The sequence below is a fragment of the Tenrec ecaudatus genome, chromosome 10 (assembly GCF_050624435.1).
Source record: "Tenrec ecaudatus isolate mTenEca1 chromosome 10, mTenEca1.hap1, whole genome shotgun sequence".
Lineage (NCBI taxonomy): Eukaryota > Metazoa > Chordata > Mammalia > Afrosoricida > Tenrecidae > Tenrec > Tenrec ecaudatus.
The window spans coordinates 147,376,618-147,398,484 of NC_134539.1; the positions used below are offsets into that span (position 1 = coordinate 147,376,618).

General features: G+C 40.2%; 1 protein-coding gene across 2 annotated transcripts in view; it reads left to right on the forward strand.

Moving 5' to 3' along the window:
* The window catches only part of LOC142460003 (ABC-type organic anion transporter ABCA8-like), a 76,851-nt gene that overhangs the window by 31,131 nt on the left and 23,853 nt on the right, over positions 1-21,867 (forward strand). For both annotated transcript variants that reach the window (XM_075562149.1, XM_075562148.1), the window contains 9 exons: positions 850-969; positions 1,238-1,376; positions 2,035-2,125; positions 4,663-4,802; positions 8,823-8,942; positions 11,895-12,093; positions 13,579-13,745; positions 17,178-17,311; positions 18,010-18,147. In XM_075562149.1, the coding sequence (XP_075418264.1) occupies positions 850-969; positions 1,238-1,376; positions 2,035-2,125; positions 4,663-4,802; positions 8,823-8,942; positions 11,895-12,093; positions 13,579-13,745; positions 17,178-17,311; positions 18,010-18,147 (1,248 nt within the window). The remainder of the gene's footprint in view (positions 1-849; positions 970-1,237; positions 1,377-2,034; positions 2,126-4,662; positions 4,803-8,822; positions 8,943-11,894; positions 12,094-13,578; positions 13,746-17,177; positions 17,312-18,009; positions 18,148-21,867) is intronic.

Genomic DNA, 21,867 nt, shown 5'->3' on the forward strand with positions numbered 1-21,867 from the left:
TCACACCCACCAGCAAACTGCTCCAAATGAGACCGATGAGCCCTGACTCCCTTAAAGGCATAGTCTCCAAAACCCTAAGAGAAGTTTTACTTTATCCTTTCATCTTATTTTTGTTTATAGTGGCAGGGAGGGGCGGGTGCAGGTGCTAGAAGAAAGGTCATTACATGATGTATAAGTACTTGACAAGAAAACCTAATTTAAATCCAATTTAGCTTTTATATAATAAACTATAAAGTATACTAAGTCATTTATGGCTAACAACAACCCTATGGGGTTAAAGAAATCATTGTCATGAGTCAATTACAACTCACAGGGACCTTATATAGGATTTCTGAGGCTTCAAATGTTTATGGGAGCAGATAACCTCAACCTTCTCCCATGAAGGAGCTGGTGGGGTTGAACCACCAACCTTACAGCTAGCCTAATGGACAAGGCGTATTATAGCTACATGAAGAAACTGGGGTCCAAAGAAGGCAAGTAATTTGACCAAGATTATGGAGCTGGTAAACATGGAGCAGTGTTCCAACCCAAGCAGTCTGAGTCCAGGATCTAGTCTTGAAATCCTTATACTTTAAAGATTCGTGTTCATAAGTTAAAGTCACTTCTAACTGACGCATCACTATGCAGAAGCATGCAAACGTCCCTCAAGTGAATGCTACCTTATGTGGGAATAAGAAAGTATCAGAACCATCGTCAGCATCTAGAAATCTGCTGCTAATAGAGAGCTCACGCCAAGATGAGAACTATCACGGGTAGAAGGAAAAAGGGAGTGGGGGAGGGAGAGAGGAAGGCATGACTGAAAAAACAAATGAACCTTAATTCATGATTAAAATGCTATCTCTTGGTTAGGTAAAGAGAGTTTTGATGGAATTGGAGATGAAAAATATTCAAGATCTTCTCGTTCAAAACTTAAGTGGTGGGCAGAAAAGAAAACTCACCTTTGGGATTGCCATTTTAGGAGATCCTCAGGTAAGTTGAAAGCAATTTGCGAAGAATGCAAATCTTTAAAGAATGAAACTTTTAATAGTCATCCTAACCCTTTATCAGCAAAGAATATGAACAATTCTTAGTATAATATTAAATGAATAAAATCCTAACCATAATACCTTTCAAATATGTAAATCATTTATCATTTCAGTATTACTTCTGGAAAAAAATTTGCCTAGTGTGGAAAATCCTTCTCTCTCTCTCTCTCTCTCTCTCTCTCTCTCTCTCTCTCTGTCTCTCTCCTCTTCAGATTTTCCTGTTAGATGAACCAACTGCTGGATTAGATCCCTTTTCAAGACACCGAGTGTGGAACCTCCTGAAGGAGCGAAAGAAAGACAGGGTCATCCTCTTCAGTACTCAGTTCATGGATGAGGCTGATATCCTGGCAGGTGACTTGCTGGTTTCCTTCAAGGTAGTCATGAAGACTTCAGAGGGTGACGCAATGTGGATTAATATTCCAAAAACTGTCTTTGCTGGTGACCATATGAACTAGAATGAGAGAGTCTTGCTCTAACCAGGGGGAGTATTCTGTAGAATCGGTGTCACTGAGAAGACACCTGGACATGATCTGCCGCAAAGTCACAGTCTATTTTCTAGGAGACATATTTTTACTCAGGATTGAGGAAAATCAGTTTGATAACTAAATGATGTAGGTTCTTTTACATATATATAAGTCCATGATTCTCTGTATCACACAATATAGCCATATAATTTAGCATCCCTGATAGTTTTGAGGGCAAAACAACAACCTGGGGTGTATAAATAGGGTTTATAACTCCAATAACTCATATAACCATAATAAGAATGAGTAGAACTGCGTCTATTTCGATGAGCCCTTATTAAGCTCTGTTTTTGAAACCACCAGAAATAATACACACAATCGCATTGGACATGAACTGACAGTGTCTACAACAGCACATTGTGAGCACAGCGCGTTAGGTGGTAGCATTTCCTATTATGGTCCACACAGTCTCAAAGGCACCTACCAGCAACTTGGACATGAATGGGCCACTTCCTAACACCCCCTTCTGTGCCTCTTCCTTCCAGATAGGAAAGTGTTTCTCTCCAAAGGGAAGCTGAAGTGTGCGGGCTCTTCTCTGTTTCTGAAGAAGAAATGGGGGATTGGGTATCACTTAAGGTATGGCTACTTAAAGAAACTAAGAATATGTGAGAACTGGGCTTAGATGGGACACAATGCTTAAAGCAAAAATGGAGAACATAAAAGCAAACCTTGTATTATTATACCCAGATGTTTGTACAGATGTGAGTGTGTGTGTGTGTGTGTGTGTGTGTGTGAATATAGGAGAACATTCTAAGCACTGACACAATATTGCACAAACTCATTATTTCTTATCTAATGTAATCATTTCTTAAATAGGCTGTCACTTCTACCCCTAGAACCTCCTTTTCTTTTCTATTCTCCCTCTCTTTTACATCCTCATTTTATATCAGTATTTTCAATAGTAGTTTATTCTATTATTTACTGAGCAACCCAGAATTGAGGCGTTCAGAATTTTATTTAAATATATTTTTTTGCGATAGGTGCTTTTATATCTCTAAGACTACAGCTCAAAATAGAAGCTCCTGAGAAGAATAATAACCAGTTGAACCAAGGAATGGGTCCAATATACTTTTGACTTCAGAGTCTAGAATCTGAATCCATGTTTTAAACTACTTTTAGATTTAAATATGGTTGGTTCATTTGCCTGAAGTACTGTCCTGGTTTGGATCATCCATACTTAATATATAAAATATAAGATGACAACCAAAATGAGACCCCAAACTCCTCCAGTAGTTCCATTATACGTACCAGAGTCCAAACCACATAGTCACAGAATGCTGGAGTAGTCTATTCAGCCACGGCTCCTCTCTCATTTGCCCTTACCCAATTGAGTACCCGCTGGTTAAAATGTTCTCTATCATGTTTCACATTTGACTTTCGTTTGAGGCATTTTCTAAGGCTAGCACAATTCCCATTGCCTCATTTCCACCTGTTTGAGCCCTAAAGAGTTATCATGGATGTTACCTCATTGCGTAGATGTTATTAATATTCAAGCTCTGAGTAAGCGCCCAGTTCCCTGTTACCCTAAAGCTTTTTGTTTGACTTTTTTTTTCTTGGATATAAATAAAACAACATATAAAGTGGAAGTATTAACTCTTAGTTGCAAGTAAATGTAATAGAAAAGTAAATGAGATGATGGATCCCGTATTGCATGGCAGCACGGTGTGTTCTCAAAGCATAAAAACAAAAGCGTACAAAATACAGCAATAGTCAGGGTCTGACTTCTGCTAAACCAGAGGCCAGCAATCTATGGTCCACAGACCAAGCCTGGCCTACTTCCTGTTATGGAAAATAAAGGTGTATTGGAACACGCCCTGCCCACTTGTTTATATATTGTCTATGGCTGCTTTCGTGTTGTAAAGGCAGAGTTGAGAAACTGCAGTGGGTAGTGACTGGGTCACAAAGCCTAACATATTTACTCTCTGGCTGATATTGGTACCAATCCATTCTCCTCTCCTGAACGCTCTGTGGAGGATACTGGGCCCTGCTCATGTAGTCTTCTGTAGTCCAGCATAATGCCCTCAAAGTAGGAACCAAATATTGCTCGGACTGGTTTTGTATTTTATGACGGCATAGGGGAGATCACTGATGACATATGTGGCTTCATTCTCCAAGTAGATTTTACTGGTGTCAAAATAACGGCATATTTTCTTTTAAGTTCAAGCATACCTTAGGGGTAATATTTTTAACTTGGAATAATTTTAACTTGGATGGTCAGGAAATAATTTTTTGAGAGCTTGCTAAGTGCAAATCTCACTATGATTCTATTCTCACAACAAATCTGTGTGCTAGCATCTATATTCTATTGTACTTGTGAGGACTGTCTCCAGACAGGGAAAACTCATTTCAAATTACAAAGCCAATCGGTGAAGCGAGATCACCGCCTTTACTTTTTCTATTGGATACTTTAGCACCATGGATCATAGGTTGCTTTTACATTAGCTTTCAATAGTTCCTACAAGGGGACATTTATCTGTAGTGTTCTTTTGAATGGAGAGAGCTGTTTTTTCTCAATGGTAGTCTGTCTTCAAAGTTCTGTTGTGAATGCCACAAAGAGAGGGAAAAGACCATCCTGTAGCCCTCACCAACCCTGTTGATCTAGACCATCAACCTGTCCTCTTCATAAGACTTATGACCATTGATAACTATTTGCCTATCTATTTTCTGCCTGTCCTTCCACTGTAGAGTCAGCTCTATAAGAACAGGACAGTAATCCATCATTATACCCTCAGCACCAAACCCAATGCTTGTCACATATTAAGAACTCAATGCATTTGAGAACACTGAGCTCGGTTGCTTCTATATCTAGCCAAAGCTCTCTGCTCTTGCCACATACAATAATCTGAATTAATTCTCCTTTGGGCATACCTAGACCATTGTTTATCTCACATTCACTTGTATCTGACCTTTCTTGTTTGCATGCCTGGCTCTTTCCTCTGTAGTCATTCTCCCTTAAGGACCCAATCAACACCGATCTTCTGTAAACACCATCCTGAGTTAATTTCTTACATCAGATTTTAATTGTTTTTTTTTGTCCCATAAAGATTAGCCTTTTCCCCCTCTTGGTCTTGGAGAATATGCTAAGTAACATATGCCTTTCTTTTACACATCAGTTTGCAGGTGAATGAAATGTGTGTTCGGGAAAAAATAACAACCTTCATCAAACAGCACATCCCTGATGCCAAATTATCAGCAGAAAGTGGAGGGAAACTTACCTACACACTTCCATTAGAAAGGACAAATAAATTCCCAGGTAATGTACAGTACAGAGTCCCATGAAATGAGACATATCAATACTATTCACAACAACAATGACTGTGGCTAACATTTGTCGTGGATTTAATATGTGTGAGGTATTTGAAAGATGGTCAAATGGACTGGTGTAATAACTCTGTTATTCCTATACTGAGAATTATTTTATTCCAGTAGTGTCATTGCAGCTCTTGGTTGGCAAAAGGAGTTTCTTTTAGTCCTTCAACATTCCTAGTGATACAGGAGCACGGATGGTTGAAAATCTGTTTTTACACTGTCAGATAGACCAGTGATGTGGTGACTTCTCTTGATAGGACTATAGTCAGCACTTTGGAGTCCTCAGGGCAACATCTAAAACCTTGTTATGTAATACCAAGTGGCTCAGCTTAGTTGCATTCAGTGGCAAGAGGCATTCTGAAGTTTCCCATGTGTTGGGAGGGGGCCCAAGACAAAGGAGTCCTTGTAAAACCCCGGTAGAGACTTGGCTGTCCGGCAGTCCTTGAAGAATCTACATTAACTGTGCCCTGCCCAGTGGCATTCTGCTACAGCCTTTGTACTGTAAACTAGCAGCATCATGGAATGGATTTCCTTCGCCAGGTAGATACTGGGTGCTTCTTTTGCTTACTGAATCCATTAATATCCTTGCCCAATGCAGCTGGCCTTGTCGCTTCTTATAACTGCTGGGTAAAATCACATCACACACTCATTGTGAAAGATTGCCACTCATTCTCACTGCCATCAAGCCCATGCTAACTCTTAGCAACAATATAGGGCAGAGTAGCTCTGCCCCTGTGGGTTTCCAAGGTTGGAAATCTTCACAGGAGCAGAGAGCCTCATCTTTCTCCCATGGAGTAGCTCTCAAGGGTGGCCAGCCAGTTGAGTCAAGACATATTTCCAATACTTTTCACACCGGCAAACAACCTATACTTTATAAAAGCTGGTACTTTATTTTTAGTAAAAGATTAGGGAAGGTTTATTTTTTAACCAATAACACTTTAAAATCCAGCTAATATGAGAGAACAAAGTAATATCCATTGATAATTTCTTATTTCCTGACCTTTATTTTCTATCCTCCAGCCAATTAGGCAAATTGATAGGTCTGAAATGACAAGCCCACAAGAACAAAATTTTCCATTTCTCACCTAAGAAAGTACATATTCAAGTATGTGTATAAGTAGAGAATTTTTTAAGATGATCAACTCAGAATATGCCAAATGTACACAAGTAAGCTATTTAAATTCCCTGTCCCCCACCCCATCCACTGGTGACCACTGATCATCTTTGGTCTACATGAATTTACCTATTCTAGATATGTCCTATGGATGGGATATTATAAAATCACCCATCTATATCTGCCTGATTTCACTTAAAGAGTCTATGTGTTGACATGTATCAACATTTCTCTTTAAAGCAGAATAATGTCAAATTGTATGCTTATATCCCATTTTGTCTGTTCATCTGTTCAAGGCCACCTGGGCTGTGTCCACCATGTGGGCTATTACACATAATGTGGCAAAGAACATTGATGTCTATGTGTCTGCCACAGTCCCTGTTTTCAAGTTTTTGTGGTATTATGTCTAGGAATACAATCGCTGTGTTGTATTTTCTATGTTTAACTTTTTGAGGAAACGCAAATTTGTTTTTCAGAATCATTACACCATTTTACATTCCCATCAGCAAAGTACAACCATTCCTATTTCTCCATACCCTGACTACATTAGTTACCTTTCATGGTTTTTTTAGACTAGCCATTCCAGTGGGTGTGCAGAATCTCATTATGGTCTTGATTTGCATTGCTCTAATGACTAACAACGTTTAGCATCTTTTCTCTCCTTATTGGATATTTGTAAATGTTTCTTTCAAGAAATGCCTATTTCAATTATTGCCCTTTTTTATTTGGGTTGCTGGTTATTTTTGCTGTTAAGTTTTAAGAGTTCTTATGGATTTTAAATGCTTATAAGATAGTTTCTAAATATTTTCGTCTCTTCTGAAGGTTTTCTTGCTACATTGTGGATAATGCCCTTGCTGCATAAAAGCTTTTAGTGTTTATAAAACCCAACGTTTTTTTCTCAGTTGTTAAAAAAATTGTTATGTTTGTCAATCAGGAAAATGGTCATTCATGGGACATTTTAAGGGTTGAAATAACTAACCTTGCCATAATACTAGTGGTTAAACAAATATACATAAATTACCACACAAAGCTGTTCAAGTGTATATGTCATAAAAGTAACACAAATATGCCTTAGCGCCAACAAGCATGTTGTTAATTAAACCCGTTACCCAACTAAACCCATGACCATCCAGTCAATTCTGACTGATAGGTACATTCAGTAGGGTTTCCTAGACTAAATCTTTATAAGAACAGATAGCCTCATCTTTCTTCTGGTGGGTTCAAACTGCTGACCTTGAGGTTGTTAGCAGCCCCATCTTTATCCCACAGCATCTCCAGGGCTCTATTAGATCCTAATTAGTGCATCTTAATTATAAGTATAATCTAGAGGAAATTCATGGAAATCTTGGTAGAATGACAAATAAGACATAATACTTATCAACAATTTAGTATTCTTTCCTCCTTTTGTGGATGCTCCGATAAAGACAGACAGCTTTCAACATTTCCTTCCTCCTGGTAGAAGCTCCAGGTTGGAGCATCAAGACTTCTATAGTCACACTAGGTTTTAGAATTTTAAATTTAAACTTCATTAACCACTGCCAATAAATTCTGTAATTCAAGAATGGTGTTCACTGCTATATGAACACATGACCACAGATTCAAAATATTGTTTCATGAAATGAGCTAAAAGACACCTGAGATAGAATGGTTTAGAGGGAGTATTTGCTATCCAAACTTCATACTGTTCCCAGGTTAAGCCCTAAGTCAATTCTTCATTCTCTATGTGATCTTGCAAGGTTTTTGTCCATAGACAGAGAGTTTAATTTTAATGACAGATGAACATTCTTTCAAAGTTCTTGAGAAAAGGCGTGGAAGATAATGAGATGTCTCTCTTTTGGCAGCTATCTTCTGAATTGAAGCAATCATCTAACTAGTGGGTATAAAAAAAAATTAGGTGTTTGCTTTTTGTTGGTTAGAGTATAAATGATTCCCATTTGTGTCTGCTCTCTGAAAAAGGCTCTTCAGTTAATTATGTTTAGAGTTGGAGAAAATTGAAATGTCTCCTAGTCATTAATTTTATAAGCAAGTCAGAGGCAAATGAAAATGAATTTTTTAACTCAAAATGTAAATGAATAGAGGTTAATTGTTGTTATTTGGTGTCAGACCATTGGTTCTGACTCAGCACAACAGACAAAATACAGCCTGTGCCAACCCCACAATTATTCCTCTGTTTGAACCAATTGAGATTAAGTTGATGATAAAAATTTTAAAATAATTTAAAACTTTCAAACCTACTGCTATTCCAACTCATCATGACCCTATATAGACCTTCAAAGATTGTATATCTTTACAGCAACAAATAATCTCGGATTTCTCCTGCAGGTTGGCTGGTGGGCTTGAACCACCAACCTTTAGATTAGCAGCCCAATGCTTACCCAACAGCGCCACTTGGGCACCTGTACTTGATTATCAGAAGGTAATCTTTTGACTGACTGGTACTTGATATAAAATGAAAACAGAAAAGAACAAGAAATCAAAACCATTACTGTTGAGTCTATTTTGGCTCACGGCAACTCCCTAGGATAAAGTTGAGCAACCGCTTGGGGTTGGCAAGACTGTATGTCTCTAGGGAACAGAAAGCCTCATCTTTGTCCCATGAAGCAGCTGTTCACTTCTAAGTGCTGACCTTGTGGTTAACAGTCCAGGAAATAAGCCACAGGGTTCCTCATTGAAAATAAGTAATATATAAAATCTGAGTAATCAACTTTTGTCATGTACTTTTGGTTTTTATAATTGACCTTGACCTACAGGTGTAATTTTTCATTTTTGCCCTTTTCTATTTGTTATATTTATCTCAGTTCACTCACATTTTTATGTGTATGTTTATTTGCTGGTTTGTGTGCTCATTAGAACTTTATAGGGCTCTTGACAGCTCCCCTGACCTGGGAATTGAGGATTATGGTGTTTCCATGACAACTTTGAATGAAGTGTTTCTGAAACTGGAAGGAAAATCAGCCATTGATGAATCAGGTAAATGGAATGCATGCAAACAATCTGTTGGATATAGTGCACACAACCCTCAGTGTAGATCTACATGTCAAGAAGACTCGCTCCCAGATTGTTGCCATTTTCACCCAAACTTGTGAGAAAAAAAAAAAAAGCACTCTTGTCATATCGGTTGTTTCTATTTCCAACGTGTGTACTGCCTTGCCCATTTTCTTCTATCCCAGACTGACTGTCCTCATCTGCTACCCTGGGCTCTAGGAGAAAATTCAGACCAGATATTTATTTTACCTCTCTCTCCATTAACCACCTGAAACCACTGCCTTCTGAACTTCCTGGTTTCTAAGGAAAACTGAACTGTTCCCCTCACTGATAATCCTGGAGGTGGAAGGAATGTTCTCATGCTGTCATTAAGACCTTCATTTTGTCCTTTATAAAAAGTTATATTGGCACTTCATCCAAATATTATGCAATTCAATAATTCAGCCGTATCAAAGAGAGTTGTACAATCATAATTTTAGAACATTTTCTTCTTTGTGTTCCATGCTATTAGGATAATGATTGTGTTATTGGCAAAAATATACATTCTTCAACTCAACAGCTACTACATGTATAATTTAGTGCCATTGATTACATACGTTTGTGTTGGGAAATGATTATCATTTTTATATTTTAAAAAATAATAGTTCGCTGTACTTTTTATGAAGGTGTACACAGCAATTTAGGTTTTTATTCAACAATTTCTACTCAAGTTCATTGGGGTCTTTGGACACCTTCTTTGCTTTGGGTGAGCATTCACGTTGTTTTGTACTGATTCTGTTTCTATTCATCTAGCTTCCCTGACTTGTCTTCAGGCTCTAGATGGGGCTACTCTCTGGAAAGTTGGCACCAAATGGACCTACTAGGAAGCATAGGCACTCTGGTAATGGCAGCAGTTCTGAAGTCATTTGTCTAGGAACAGAAGCACTTCCATTTTAATGTGGTTACTCAAACTCATTGTATGGTGGCTTCTCGCAATTGTTGACAAGTTTTTCAACCTGCTGAGCTTTGAGAACATATGTCTTGAAAACAGAATATAGTTGAATTTTACTTTTCAATCCATCTTACATTCTGTTTCCTAAAAGTCGTGTATTTAGCTCATTTACTTTTAACGTGGTTTTTAGTCTAAGTAGGCTGAAAGCTTTCATAGAGGTCATATATGGTCCTTGCTTTTCTGATTTTTGTCTGCCCTCTTTTGCATCTTATTACCAAGCCATCTTAACTCCTTAATGCTCTTTTGGTGATTTCTTCTTGGCATTACTTGTTTTTAGAATCCACATTTATTTTACAGTAGGAATCATTACTTGTAACAATCCATTTCCAATATATTTATATGAAGATACTTCAAAAGCTCATAGAAAAATTGAGTGCAATTATATTTTAATTCCATTTTCCATAAACCTTCTTAATACCTTCCCCCCCGGTATTATGTGCACTTCTGTCTCCCCCTTGCACCTTGATATGGTTTTTGCTCCACTTCTCCTTTAATCCTGTGTTAAGCCTCACTGACTAGAGAAACAAATCCAGTGACACTCATATGTATAAGAAAGAGCTTTAGATCAAAGAGTAAATTTATAATAAGAAAACATCCTACCCCAGTCCAGATCAAGTCCATAAGCCCTATGTTAGCACCTAAATCCAATACTAGTCCATAAATCCTTCTTCAGAATCAAACAGATACATGCAATGATGGAGAATACAGGAAGATCACAGGCTGGTGGGTGCAGAGTCTTGTGGATCCAAGAGCAGTGGAAGAATCTCAGGCTCAGATCCAGTGGTGGTGGTGATATTTCAGGTTCTGGCATGGCTCTCCGTGTGGCTCCTCCATCTCTCTTAGTGTGGCACTTTAACAGGGGGGTGAAGCATAAAGAGAGTCTGTAGGCCTGCCTCCAGAGATAAAGAGAGAAGGTTCCCAGAATCCTCATGAGAGGACCACGCTCGCAAGAAGGCATCATCAGGGTGTGACCTGATTAACAGGCTCAACTCCACTTCTACACGTATCAAGTTGACATGAAATGATGTAACTACCACAAATCCCAGCAATCTTTATACTATCCCACGGGAAAGAATTGGCAGGTCATGCAAACTCATTGTTTGGTTTGGGCACCATGGGATTATAGTCGGTCACCCAACTCATATGAGAATGTCAGAATTGAATTTGGGTTTCTTTCCCTCTTAACTGTGCTCATAGGAGTTCCTTCCTCCTTCTGCCATGCCTTCTCCTGTGCATGGATCTTCCCCCCTACTGTGGATCTTCCCTTTATGAGCTTCTGCCTTTTGGGTGTTTTTGTGTCCTCCTCTACCTGAGGGAGATCTGATGGATACATAGATATAGATATATAGATAGACATAGATGTGGACATAGACATAGAGTCTCTTGATAAGAGGGATGACAGCAATTCTTTAAGTATTCTCATATACTAGTTGGATTCTATCTTGTTTAGAATCTTTACATCGGTATTGATAAGTATTGTTGTTATTGTTGTTAGGTGCCATCAAGTCAGTTCCATCCTGATATCTAAGATTGTAGAGAAAACACAGGACAGTGTATCCTTAAGCCCTATGAATAGAATCTCTCCAGGGGCAAACACAATGCACCCCCAGGTTACACCAAAGATGGATGTTTCTGTTTTCCAATTTCTCAACCTAGGCAGCGTGACGACTTGGTCTATTTCCTTAGCTTCATCTCTGTGATGCGTTATCTGCATGCAGAGTTATCTTTCTAGGGTTTTCTTTCTAAGCTTTTTGAAAAATCAACAAACACAAAACAAGAATAAGCTTTCATTTGCTTTTCTGGTTCAAGGCAGCACCACTACATCACATACATCTTTAGCTGTTTGTTACGTAGAAAGCCTTCTCTAGTTGTGATACCTTTACCAGAACCTCCATAATGGACGTCTGCAGTGGGATTTCACACATTTCTTCTGGCGTGTTTTACAGATGTTGACCTTTCAGAAGAAGGGCAAGCAGAAGGAGGTGACGACACAGAAAGGCTGATTGCAATGGAGCAGGCCCTCTCCTCCGTGAATGAGATGAAAACCACAGTCCGTGGCATGGCTCTCTGGGGAAAGCAAGTCTGTGCGATTGCAAAGGTTCGCCTGTTAAAGCTAAAGCATGAGAGAAGAGCCCTTTTAACGCTGTGAGTACGAGACCGTCGCGGGTTCCTTTCTCCCACAATGGCATCAAATCCAAGTCTCGGGTGGAAAAGCAAGCTGGAGCAAATGCCAAACACAAATCAGTGGCTGCATCTTCCTCCCTGGGTCAAAGCAATCTCCCTTTTTGTCTGTGAGCAGACCAGCAAGCTGCATGTGGACCGTTTCAGAGACAATTTGAGTGGAAATTGTTGAAGTATTTTAAGTTTTCCTTTCATACTTCCTCTTTCCAATTTTCCACAGGGCTAAGTGACAGTCGTGTCGGGATGTGGCTCCCCTTCCCAAGAATCCATACACTATGCCCTGGATAGAGTAGATGCTCTAGAGTTATCCTCCTGACTCTTCTTTGGCTGTCCCATCCCTCCCATGATTATCCTACAGGAGACGCCATGGGTACCCTGATCTTTGCCTCCCAAGAGACGGTAGCTCACTCTCCATTCCTACCGTGTGGTTAATAGAACCCATCTTTCTCCTCAAGAGTTCTTTTAATATTAGCATCCTGTTGTCTATCGCACCTCGGCTGTCAATTAATTCCTTGCCAATCAATACTTTGTCGAAGGATCAAATAGAGAGGAGACCTGGTGTGTAACAGAATTACACCAAATGTTTGCTAAATGAGTAAATAATCAGAATTCATTGATAAGTTTCCAGGCAAAGATTAACCCATTACTGTCAGGTCGATTTCTACTCAGAACTGAGCAGAGCTGCCCCACAGGGATCCCAAGGCTAGAAATCTTTATGGAAACAGACTGCCAGATTTTTCTCCCAGAGTGGCTCATGGGTGCAGGCTGCTGACTGGTTAGCAGCTGAACTCAACCACTGTGCCACCAGAGTTCCTTAGGACATAGATTAGCATGTGACCCGGTAACATTTTATAAAAGAGTCTTCAGCGAGTAAAGTAGGAAGGAATGCCCGCCACTTAAGCACTCAGAAATTATTAACTTTGGAATTAGAGAACGATTTTGAAATAATCAGTAAAATGGATGTATAACAGATAAGATTTTTTAAATGTGTTGGAAAGGTGGAATAAGCGTGAGTGAAAAGTAGCCGAAATGGTGAACCTGAGAGACTAAGAAAATGGCATGGTTACTAAGAGAAGCAGAGACTATGAGACAAAGAGTATGTCTAAAGAAATTGATGATAACGGTTGATGAGTTGACCAGTAAAAAGGGAGAGCTGTATCATGGAATCCCGGGAGAGTCAGAATACACACAACTTGCTATGTACCGAAGGAGCCACATCCCGCGGAATTACATGGTACCCATTGGCCAGAAAGAAAGAAGAGAAATGCATAAAGGATAAATCTGTCTTATGATTTTCAAGTCAGAAATTCAAAAAGGAAGAAACCCTCAAAAACTAACTTATAAATCTTTGCTTGTCATAGTTTCTGATCCTATTAAATTATAATTTACTTAGGTATTAAGCATTCGGAGAGTGGGTTTACATTCATATTGTCCATTTCTTCCATGCAGGCTGTTGATTTTGGGGGTAGGATTCTCCCCGACCCTTTTGGAGTACATCATCACAAAAATATACTACAACAGTTACACTTGGGAACTTTCTCCTCATACCTACTTCCTGGCTCCTGGACAACCACCACATGAACCCCTCACTCATTTATTGATCATCAATAAAACAGGTGACAATGTGGCAACTGCTTTTGCCCAATATATTTACTGTTCAAAAAATTATTTTCTTAAATAGCAAAGAAAACTAAAAACATTTGACTCCAGCATGTGCTATAAGCAATTTCTGAGTTTCTTTTTTTGTTAACTTCCATAGAGTTGGTTCTGACTCATAGCAACCTTATGACAACCGAATGTAACACCTCCTGGTCCTGATGCATCCTCACAACTGTTCTTAGTGTGAGCTCATCATTGCAGCCACTGTGTCAATCCATCTTTCCTCTTTTTCCCTGTCCTTCTACTTGGCATGATGTCCTTCTCCAGGGATGGGTCTTTCCTGATAACATGTCTAAAGTGAGAAAAAATCCTGCCAGACTTGCCTCTCAGGAGCATTCTGACTACAGTTTTTTTCAAGATGAACCTGTTTGTTCTTTTGGCAGTCCATAGTACTTCCAATACTCTTCATCAGCACCATAATTCAAATGCATCGATCCTTCTTTGGAGTCCTTGTTCAGGGCCCACCTTGCACAGGCATGTGCGGTGATGGAACATATCATGACATGGGTCAGGCACAGCAAGGTTATGTCATCTGCATGTCCCATTCATCTTCATGTGATCCAGCTTCTCTGATTATTACCTCAGCATACAGATGGAATAAATATAGTGTGAGGATACAGCCTAGATGCACAGCTTGGCTGATTTCAAACCACCGAGTATGCCCTTGTTGTTAGCACAACGGCCTCTTTATCCATGCACAGGTCCCCCAGAGCGCAATGAAGCATTCTGATATACCCATTCTTTTTGAGGCTATCCACAGTCAAGTGCCTTGGCATAGTCAATAACACACAAGTATACATCTTTCTGGGATTCTCTGCTTTGAGCTGATATCCATCTGACATCAGCCATGATATCCCTGTTCCGCGTCCTCTTTAGAATCCAGCCTGGACTTCTGTCAGCTTCCCGTCAGTGTATGGCTGCAACTTTTGTTGGATGATCTTCAGCAAAAGTTTATTTGCATGTGGTATCAGTGAGATTGTCCTGTAATTTTAGCATTCCGTTGGGTCACATTCCTTTGAAATGGGCACAAATATGGATCTCTTCCAGTCAGCTGGCCAAGTAGCTGTCTTCCGAATTTCCTGGGGCGTGCTTCCAGTGCACCAGCAAGTTGCAGAGTCTCTTTTGACACCCACTTTGATCTTTTATTTTCTGTCTTTTTAATGATCTTTTGCTTTCTTCATTAATTGTGTTCTTGATGTCCTTCCATGGCACTTCAGGTCTTCTGTCATGAGTGGTTAATGCATCAATTTCCCATCTACACTGCTCTTGAGACATTCTTGAAATTCAGGTGGGATATGCTGCAGGTGGTATTTGGACCTTGTGATGGGTTCCCCTTTCCCCACCATCCCCTCTCAGACCATCCCCCTACTCTCATGATATCGCTACTCCCACTACTATTCCTGAGGGATTTATCTGTCCTGAATTCCATGTATCTGGAGCTCTTATCTGTAACAATGTTCTCCAGTCTAGCCAGATTTGCAAGGTATAAATGGATCATGGTTGTCAGGTGGGAGTGGGGGCAAGCATTCAGGAACTAGAGGAATGATGTGTGATTCGTTGGTGCTATACTACACCTTGGTAGAATCATCCCTTCCTTATGACCCTTCTGTGGGAATATCCAATTGTCTACAGATGGGTTTTGGGTTTCCACTGTAACCCCACTCGCTCATGTCAATATAGTTGTTTGCTTTCAATCTTTTGATGCCTGGTACCTGGTCCCATCAGCACCTCATGATCACACAAGATGGTATTCTTCTTCCATGTGGGCTTATTTGCTTCCCTGTCAAATGGCTGCTTGTTAACTTCAAACCAATAAGGCCCCAGACGCTATATCTTTTGATAGCCAGGCACAACCTTCTGTCTTCACCATGTTTGCTATGCACCCATTTTGTCTTTATCAATCGTGTGGAAATGACCTTTTTGAAGATAAACACAAAGCCATTCCTTTGGATGATGATATGTCATTTCCAACATACCAAATCATATGGTGTCTCAGATTCAAAATGGTCAAATCCTGATCTTTTTAGCTCAGAGGCATAAATAGGTTTAAACTCGGATCTAACTAGATTTGTTTTGTTTGCAGAATTAATCTTTGAGATGAGTTTTGAGGGTTTTTTTTTCTTGGCATCAAAAGGGCTCTTCTTGACTGTCTTTTCTGTGGACCTCTCCCTGTGGTCAACTTCTAAGAGGTTTGTGGTTTAGGTGGATGGGGTTGGTAAGCTACCACCTTCTCATGATGGCCTATTAACAAAATCCCCAGGGTTTTTTTTTTTATTACGTTTAGGCTTGAATGTCCCCATTCATTGACCCAAATAAAGTATGCCTGGGAGGAGATTCTGTGTTCTTAGTTCTTTCGGTCTGCCTTTCAACCTGAGAAAAGTCTCTGTGCCGTTGCCCTAGAAGTGGGGATAGGGCTTGTGGCCTGCTTCTCCAACTGAGCCTCCTGTCTCTGCTCTTCTGAGCTTATCCTCTCTATCGTGGAACGTCCACAATATAAGAAAGCTGGGCCAGAATGTTTGTGCCCTTGTATCCTTGGCTTGATGTGTCTATAGTCAAGAGAATCCATTTTGGAGGTAGGGGGGAAGAAGAGAGCCTCAGACCTACTCCTGTCCGGAATTGAGCATCTGGAACAGGGAGCTGGGCAAAATGAGGCAAGTGGGTGGCCTGCTCTTCCTGGGAAGATACCATAGCACCTACTATAAGGGGAGCAGCAGGAAGAGGACTGTTTTGGGCTGCGCCCATGTAGGATAGAGCTTCTGCCAAACTGATGCGAGAGGCAGAATGGCGGGACTGTCTTGTGTCGTAACAGCCGCCATCTCTCATTCTTATTGAGGTTGAGTAAATTTTCTTGAATATATGTAGGAATGGCCTTGGGACAATTTCAAAAAAGCATTAATTTTGGGTTTTAATACATTTTCACAAATTATGGTCGCATTGCTAGGAAGAAGGCCTTTGGAACTCATTGCACTGAAATTCTATAAATTTTCTGTACCGAGAAACATCTGTGCATCAGCAAACAAGCCAGCAGTAGCAACGTTGGTGGTTAATTAGTAGAAAACATCTGCATTAGTAAAAAAATCGTTGTTTGTGCCCCTTCATTCCTGGCTCTAGGGGACAGGGGGAAATCTATTCTAAATCCTCTACCACTCTAGATAGACTTCTCCAGTATCAGGGATCATAGCAAATGAACATATTAGAAAGTAAAATCCATGAGAAGTGAGTTGCATTTAATATCACTGTAGCAAGCATGCTATCATGTGGAAATACATCCCGACAGTTCATATTGCCTACTCTAGATGTCACCGCCTGACATTAACTGTACTTTCATTCTGCCACTTGAGATGACTGTTCTTAGTTTGTGCTATTTAACGTCTTTACCGACATGCCAGGGGCAAGCATTGATGACTTCATGCATTCCGTGGAACACCAGAACCTGGCTTTGGAGGTGGATGTATCTGGAACTAGAGAAGGCACAGACGACCCATCTTACAATGGAGCCATCACAGTGTCTGGTAATAAAATGGTACGCTGAGCTCTGTGGCTACTGGGTGCTACAGAGTCAATGCCACCTCATGATCACCCAATGCGGCGGAGTGGGAGTCGCTCACAGGGTTTCCCAAGCTGTAATTTTTATGGGGACAGAGCAATGAGTCTTTTCTTCCGAGGAAGGTTTGCTAGGCTTGAGCCTCTGATGTTTCCATTGCGGCCAAGGGCTTAACTGTTGCACTACTAGGCGAATTTTTACAAACAAGAGGAAGGCTTTTAAAATATACTACCAGTATACTTGGGTTTCCAAGTAAAGACATAAAAAAGGAAAGAAGGGTTTTTATTTATTACTTAATGAACTATAGTTAAAATAGTAAATAATTAAAATGATAAATTAATCATTAGCTACTAATACAGTGTGTTAGCAAAATGCCCACTGTGCAATACCCACTCTCGAGTGCATATCTAATCTGGAAACATTATTGCTCACTCAAGGTTGCTATCATATACATATTTTGAAGCTTCTGTTTTTTTCTTAAAGGATAAACAATCACCACCTGTCTTTGTGAAGCCTTAGGGCACATAGCTTGTGTCCTAAAAATCAGACAGACCTGATTCATTTTACTTATTTGCTACTATATTAAAAATCATAATTTTAAATTAAACTGTTGGATTTTTATTGACTTAGGAAAAGTTATCTTGAAAATGTGTGTCTTTTTTGTTGTTATCGCTTAGAAGTACAACTTTTCATTAGCATGTAATGCCAAGAGGTTGAATTGCTTCCCAGTCCTGATGGATATTGTCAGCAATGCCCTACTTGGAATGTTCCAGCCGTCAGCACATATCCAGACAGACAGAAGCACATTTTTTGTGGTAAGGATGTAATCTTACAGATTTTACCCCATAGGGAATTTCCCAGTTGTCCTTTCTTATGGGAACTTACATAAAAGTTTACTTTGAGATTCATGCTAACTTTAGGAGATCAATTTTTTCAGAGTTTTCAATATTCTGATACATAGAAATAACAAAACATATTTTGAAAGGCATGAAAGACAACAAATGCGGAATTAAAGAGCACCATGACTAGCAAAGAGTTAGTACACTGTGAGTCTGTTGTAAGGGGTTAGAGCAGGAAGGAAGGAAAGATAGAAGGAAGGAAGGAAGGAAGGAGGAAGAGATGGAGGGATGGAGGAATAGAGGGAAGGAGGGAAGGAATGAAGGGAGAAGAAGGAAGGTAGGTAGAAAGAAAAGGAGGGAAGGAGAAAGGAAGAGGGTTAGTAGATGGATAGATCGATTTATTATTCCTTATAGAAATACTACAACAGAAATATTTTAGGATAAAGTTAAAGCTAGATTTAGAGACTGGTTATATCAGAATTAATCCAGGTTATGATTTAAAAAAAACAACAACCAAGTATTCCCTTTGAGGAACTGAATTGCTGGATCTCAGGGGACTCAGAATCTAGTCTCCGAGTTCACCAAGGTCAGTTGAAATGACATAGTTTGCAAAGACACTGTTCTACACTCTGCTTTGGTATGGAAGAGAGAAACGCGATGAAAGTTGAACACACGTGGAAAGAGTATGCTCAGTGGATTAATAGACTGAGCAATTATCAGTCTCTAACCCCGAGACCAGACGAAGTAGGTGTGCTTGGTTATTGCTGCTACCTGCTCTGAACGGGATCACATTAGATCTTGAATAGAACTGAAAAACATGTGGAGCCAAACTCAAAATCATAACAATGAACAGAATTACCGGTGGGATGGAGACCAGGGGAACCACTGACCATGGCCCTTAGCCTCTCTTTAGATCTGGATCTGAACTCACCCTTAGGACTTAGTGTTTGCCCAACCCATGCTCACGACTCAATGGCATCAAACCCATTCCAATTCACAGAGACGCTAGAGAAGGTTTCTGAGGCTATAAATCTTACAGGAGCAGAGAGCCTCAGCTTTCTACCTCAGAGCAGCTGGTGGTTTTGAACTGCTGACCTTGCAGTTAGCATTCCCATGAGTAACCCTCTGCACTAGGGGTATCACACTGGCGGCTCGCGGGCCACATGCCGCCCCCGAGGTAATTTTTTGTGGCCCGCAATGCTCTGAAATAAAATGAAAATAGAAAATATTGTTATGAAGAAAATAGCGCTTAGGGGAGATCGAGGCAATACCGTACACACAATGCCCTCGTTAACCTTTAACTACTGAAGACGAGTCTATACGTGGCTCAGTGCCTTTCCTGGGGACCTGGGGACCTGTATAAATGTGCTGACTCAGTTCCGGCGACATCTGGAAGCAGTATGTCTGTCACTCTCGGTGTCACGAACAGCGAAAGGTTAAAAAGAACACTCTGGCTTGGGCTATTATGAATCATACCTAGCGGCAGTGCTAGTCAACATTTTTAGAGGGAGGTCATTACAATTGTGCATCACGTTTGTCAGCCATCCAACATTTTGTGTTTTTTATTAGTAACTTTGCTATATTTTCTGGTCACAACCTAAGAGGTAAGTGGAAACTAGGAGGAGGAAAGCGCTGGCAAATTTTGGGTAAAAATGAAAATTTTTAGTTTATAAATACTCGACATAAAATAAATGTTTAACTAAAGGCAATTATATAGTGTTTTAATTATCCTATCTATATTCTTGAATCCTCACTTCAAAATATAAATTTAACAAAGTTTGTAAATGTGATGCGGGCCGTGTGAATCTTGCCTGTGGCACCAGATGGCCCGCATTTTAATTGAGTTTGACGCCCCTGCTCTACACCACCAGGCCTTCTCACCCCAACAATATACACACCTGTCTGAGGGGAACAACAGCACTGGTGATGTTTGCACACTTAGAACCACCAACAGTTCAAGATCAAAAGGACAGCATTTATCCAAAGACAAAGTTCTCTGGTTAAGGAAGAACCAGGAATGGAAACATAGGGAGGAAGTGGGATAAGTATCGATTGAGGGGATTTCAGGGAATGAGAGGAAACGAAACACGTACCAGTTATGGACTATAAAGTGGGGCTCTGCTCTCTAAACCTTCACTGAAATTATAAAAGGGAGAATCCTTGAGTCCAGAACTCCCAAAGCAGCTTTTCCACCTGTTGAACAAGGAAATATTATTTCCAAAGAAAATCCCCAGTGACTGACACTCTAAAGTTTGAACTTTGTCCTTGCAGCTTGTGATTATTTAATTTAGATTATTTTGTGAAAGTTTTCCTCTCTGCTGTAGAGTTCTTTGAACAAAAGGACCATGGGTTGTTTTAGGTTTTTTTAATACTATATAATACGATGTCTCTAGGATATAAACAAATTTGCTTATATGTTAAATAAATTCCCAAAAATATCAAAATGAAACTCCCTGCCATTCAGTTGATTCCAACTCATATTGACCCTATATGACAGGGCAGAACTGCCCCGTGTAGTCCTGAGATTGTAACTCTTTATAGGAATAGAAAACCTCTTCTTTCTCCCAGAGAGAAGTAGGTGGTTTCAAACTTCTGACTTTGAGGTTAGCAGTCCAATGCATAACCCACTATGCCACAAGGACTTGTTAAATGACCAGTGTTCCACCCAACTCTAGGATGTTACGATACTAGAAATTTCCAAGGTCTGCTTATTCCCAAGTAGTTGTGTATAATATATGCCATCATGACTTTTTTAATGTATCAGCTTTATCTTGAGTTGCCCTCTGTTAGCCAAGGTTGATTAGAGAAACAAATTCAGACACTCATATGTAGTACAGAAATTTATATGAAAGAGTAACTGTATATTAGGAAAACATCCAACTCAGTTCAGATTGAGTCCATAGTCCGATATTAGTGCATATGTCCAATACCAATCCATAAATTCCTCTTAAGACTCATGCAGTGCATGCAATGACGCCAAATACAGGATGATCACAGGGCAGTGGGTGGAAAGTCTTGTGGATCCAGTGGTGGTGGAAGCCTCTCAGCACTGGTGTGGGTCCTCCAGCCCCAGGGTTCTGGTTCCATGAGCACAGCTCCATGTGGCTTGTCATCAGGAATGTCTCACATGGAGAGCATGTATCTGTCCTTCAGTGAGCTATTTATCTCCCTCGTACCTCCAAATGAGGTCATCAAGCTGCAACCTGATTGACAGGCTCGACTCCACCCTTTCCTCAGGTTGACAGTCGATTATGTAACTGCCACAGACCACCCCTTGTCAACTTGACACTTTTACACAACTCTTTAGCCATATACAGGTTTGAAACAAAATAACAAAATCGTATCTGTACCTAAGAAGGATAAAACTAAAATGCATTCACTATGTGTCATTGCCTATAAGTGAACACAACAATAGTCTATGACTGACAATTGCAGGTAAGTAACACCTACACCTTGGTCCTATGAATGTATTCCCAAGTCTCTTCACCTTCCGTGTAGGTGAATTGTGCTGCTGGAGCATCTGTCCTCCTTGGAGGCAAGCACGGCAAGGCTGCCTCTTACATACTTTGGACGTGTTGTCAGGGGACACCGGGCCCTGGAGGAGGACATCGCGCCTGGTTAAAGTGGAAGGGCAGCGGAAAAGGAGGCCCTCAAGACGGGTTGACACCGTGGCTGCCACAATGGTCTCAGCCATAG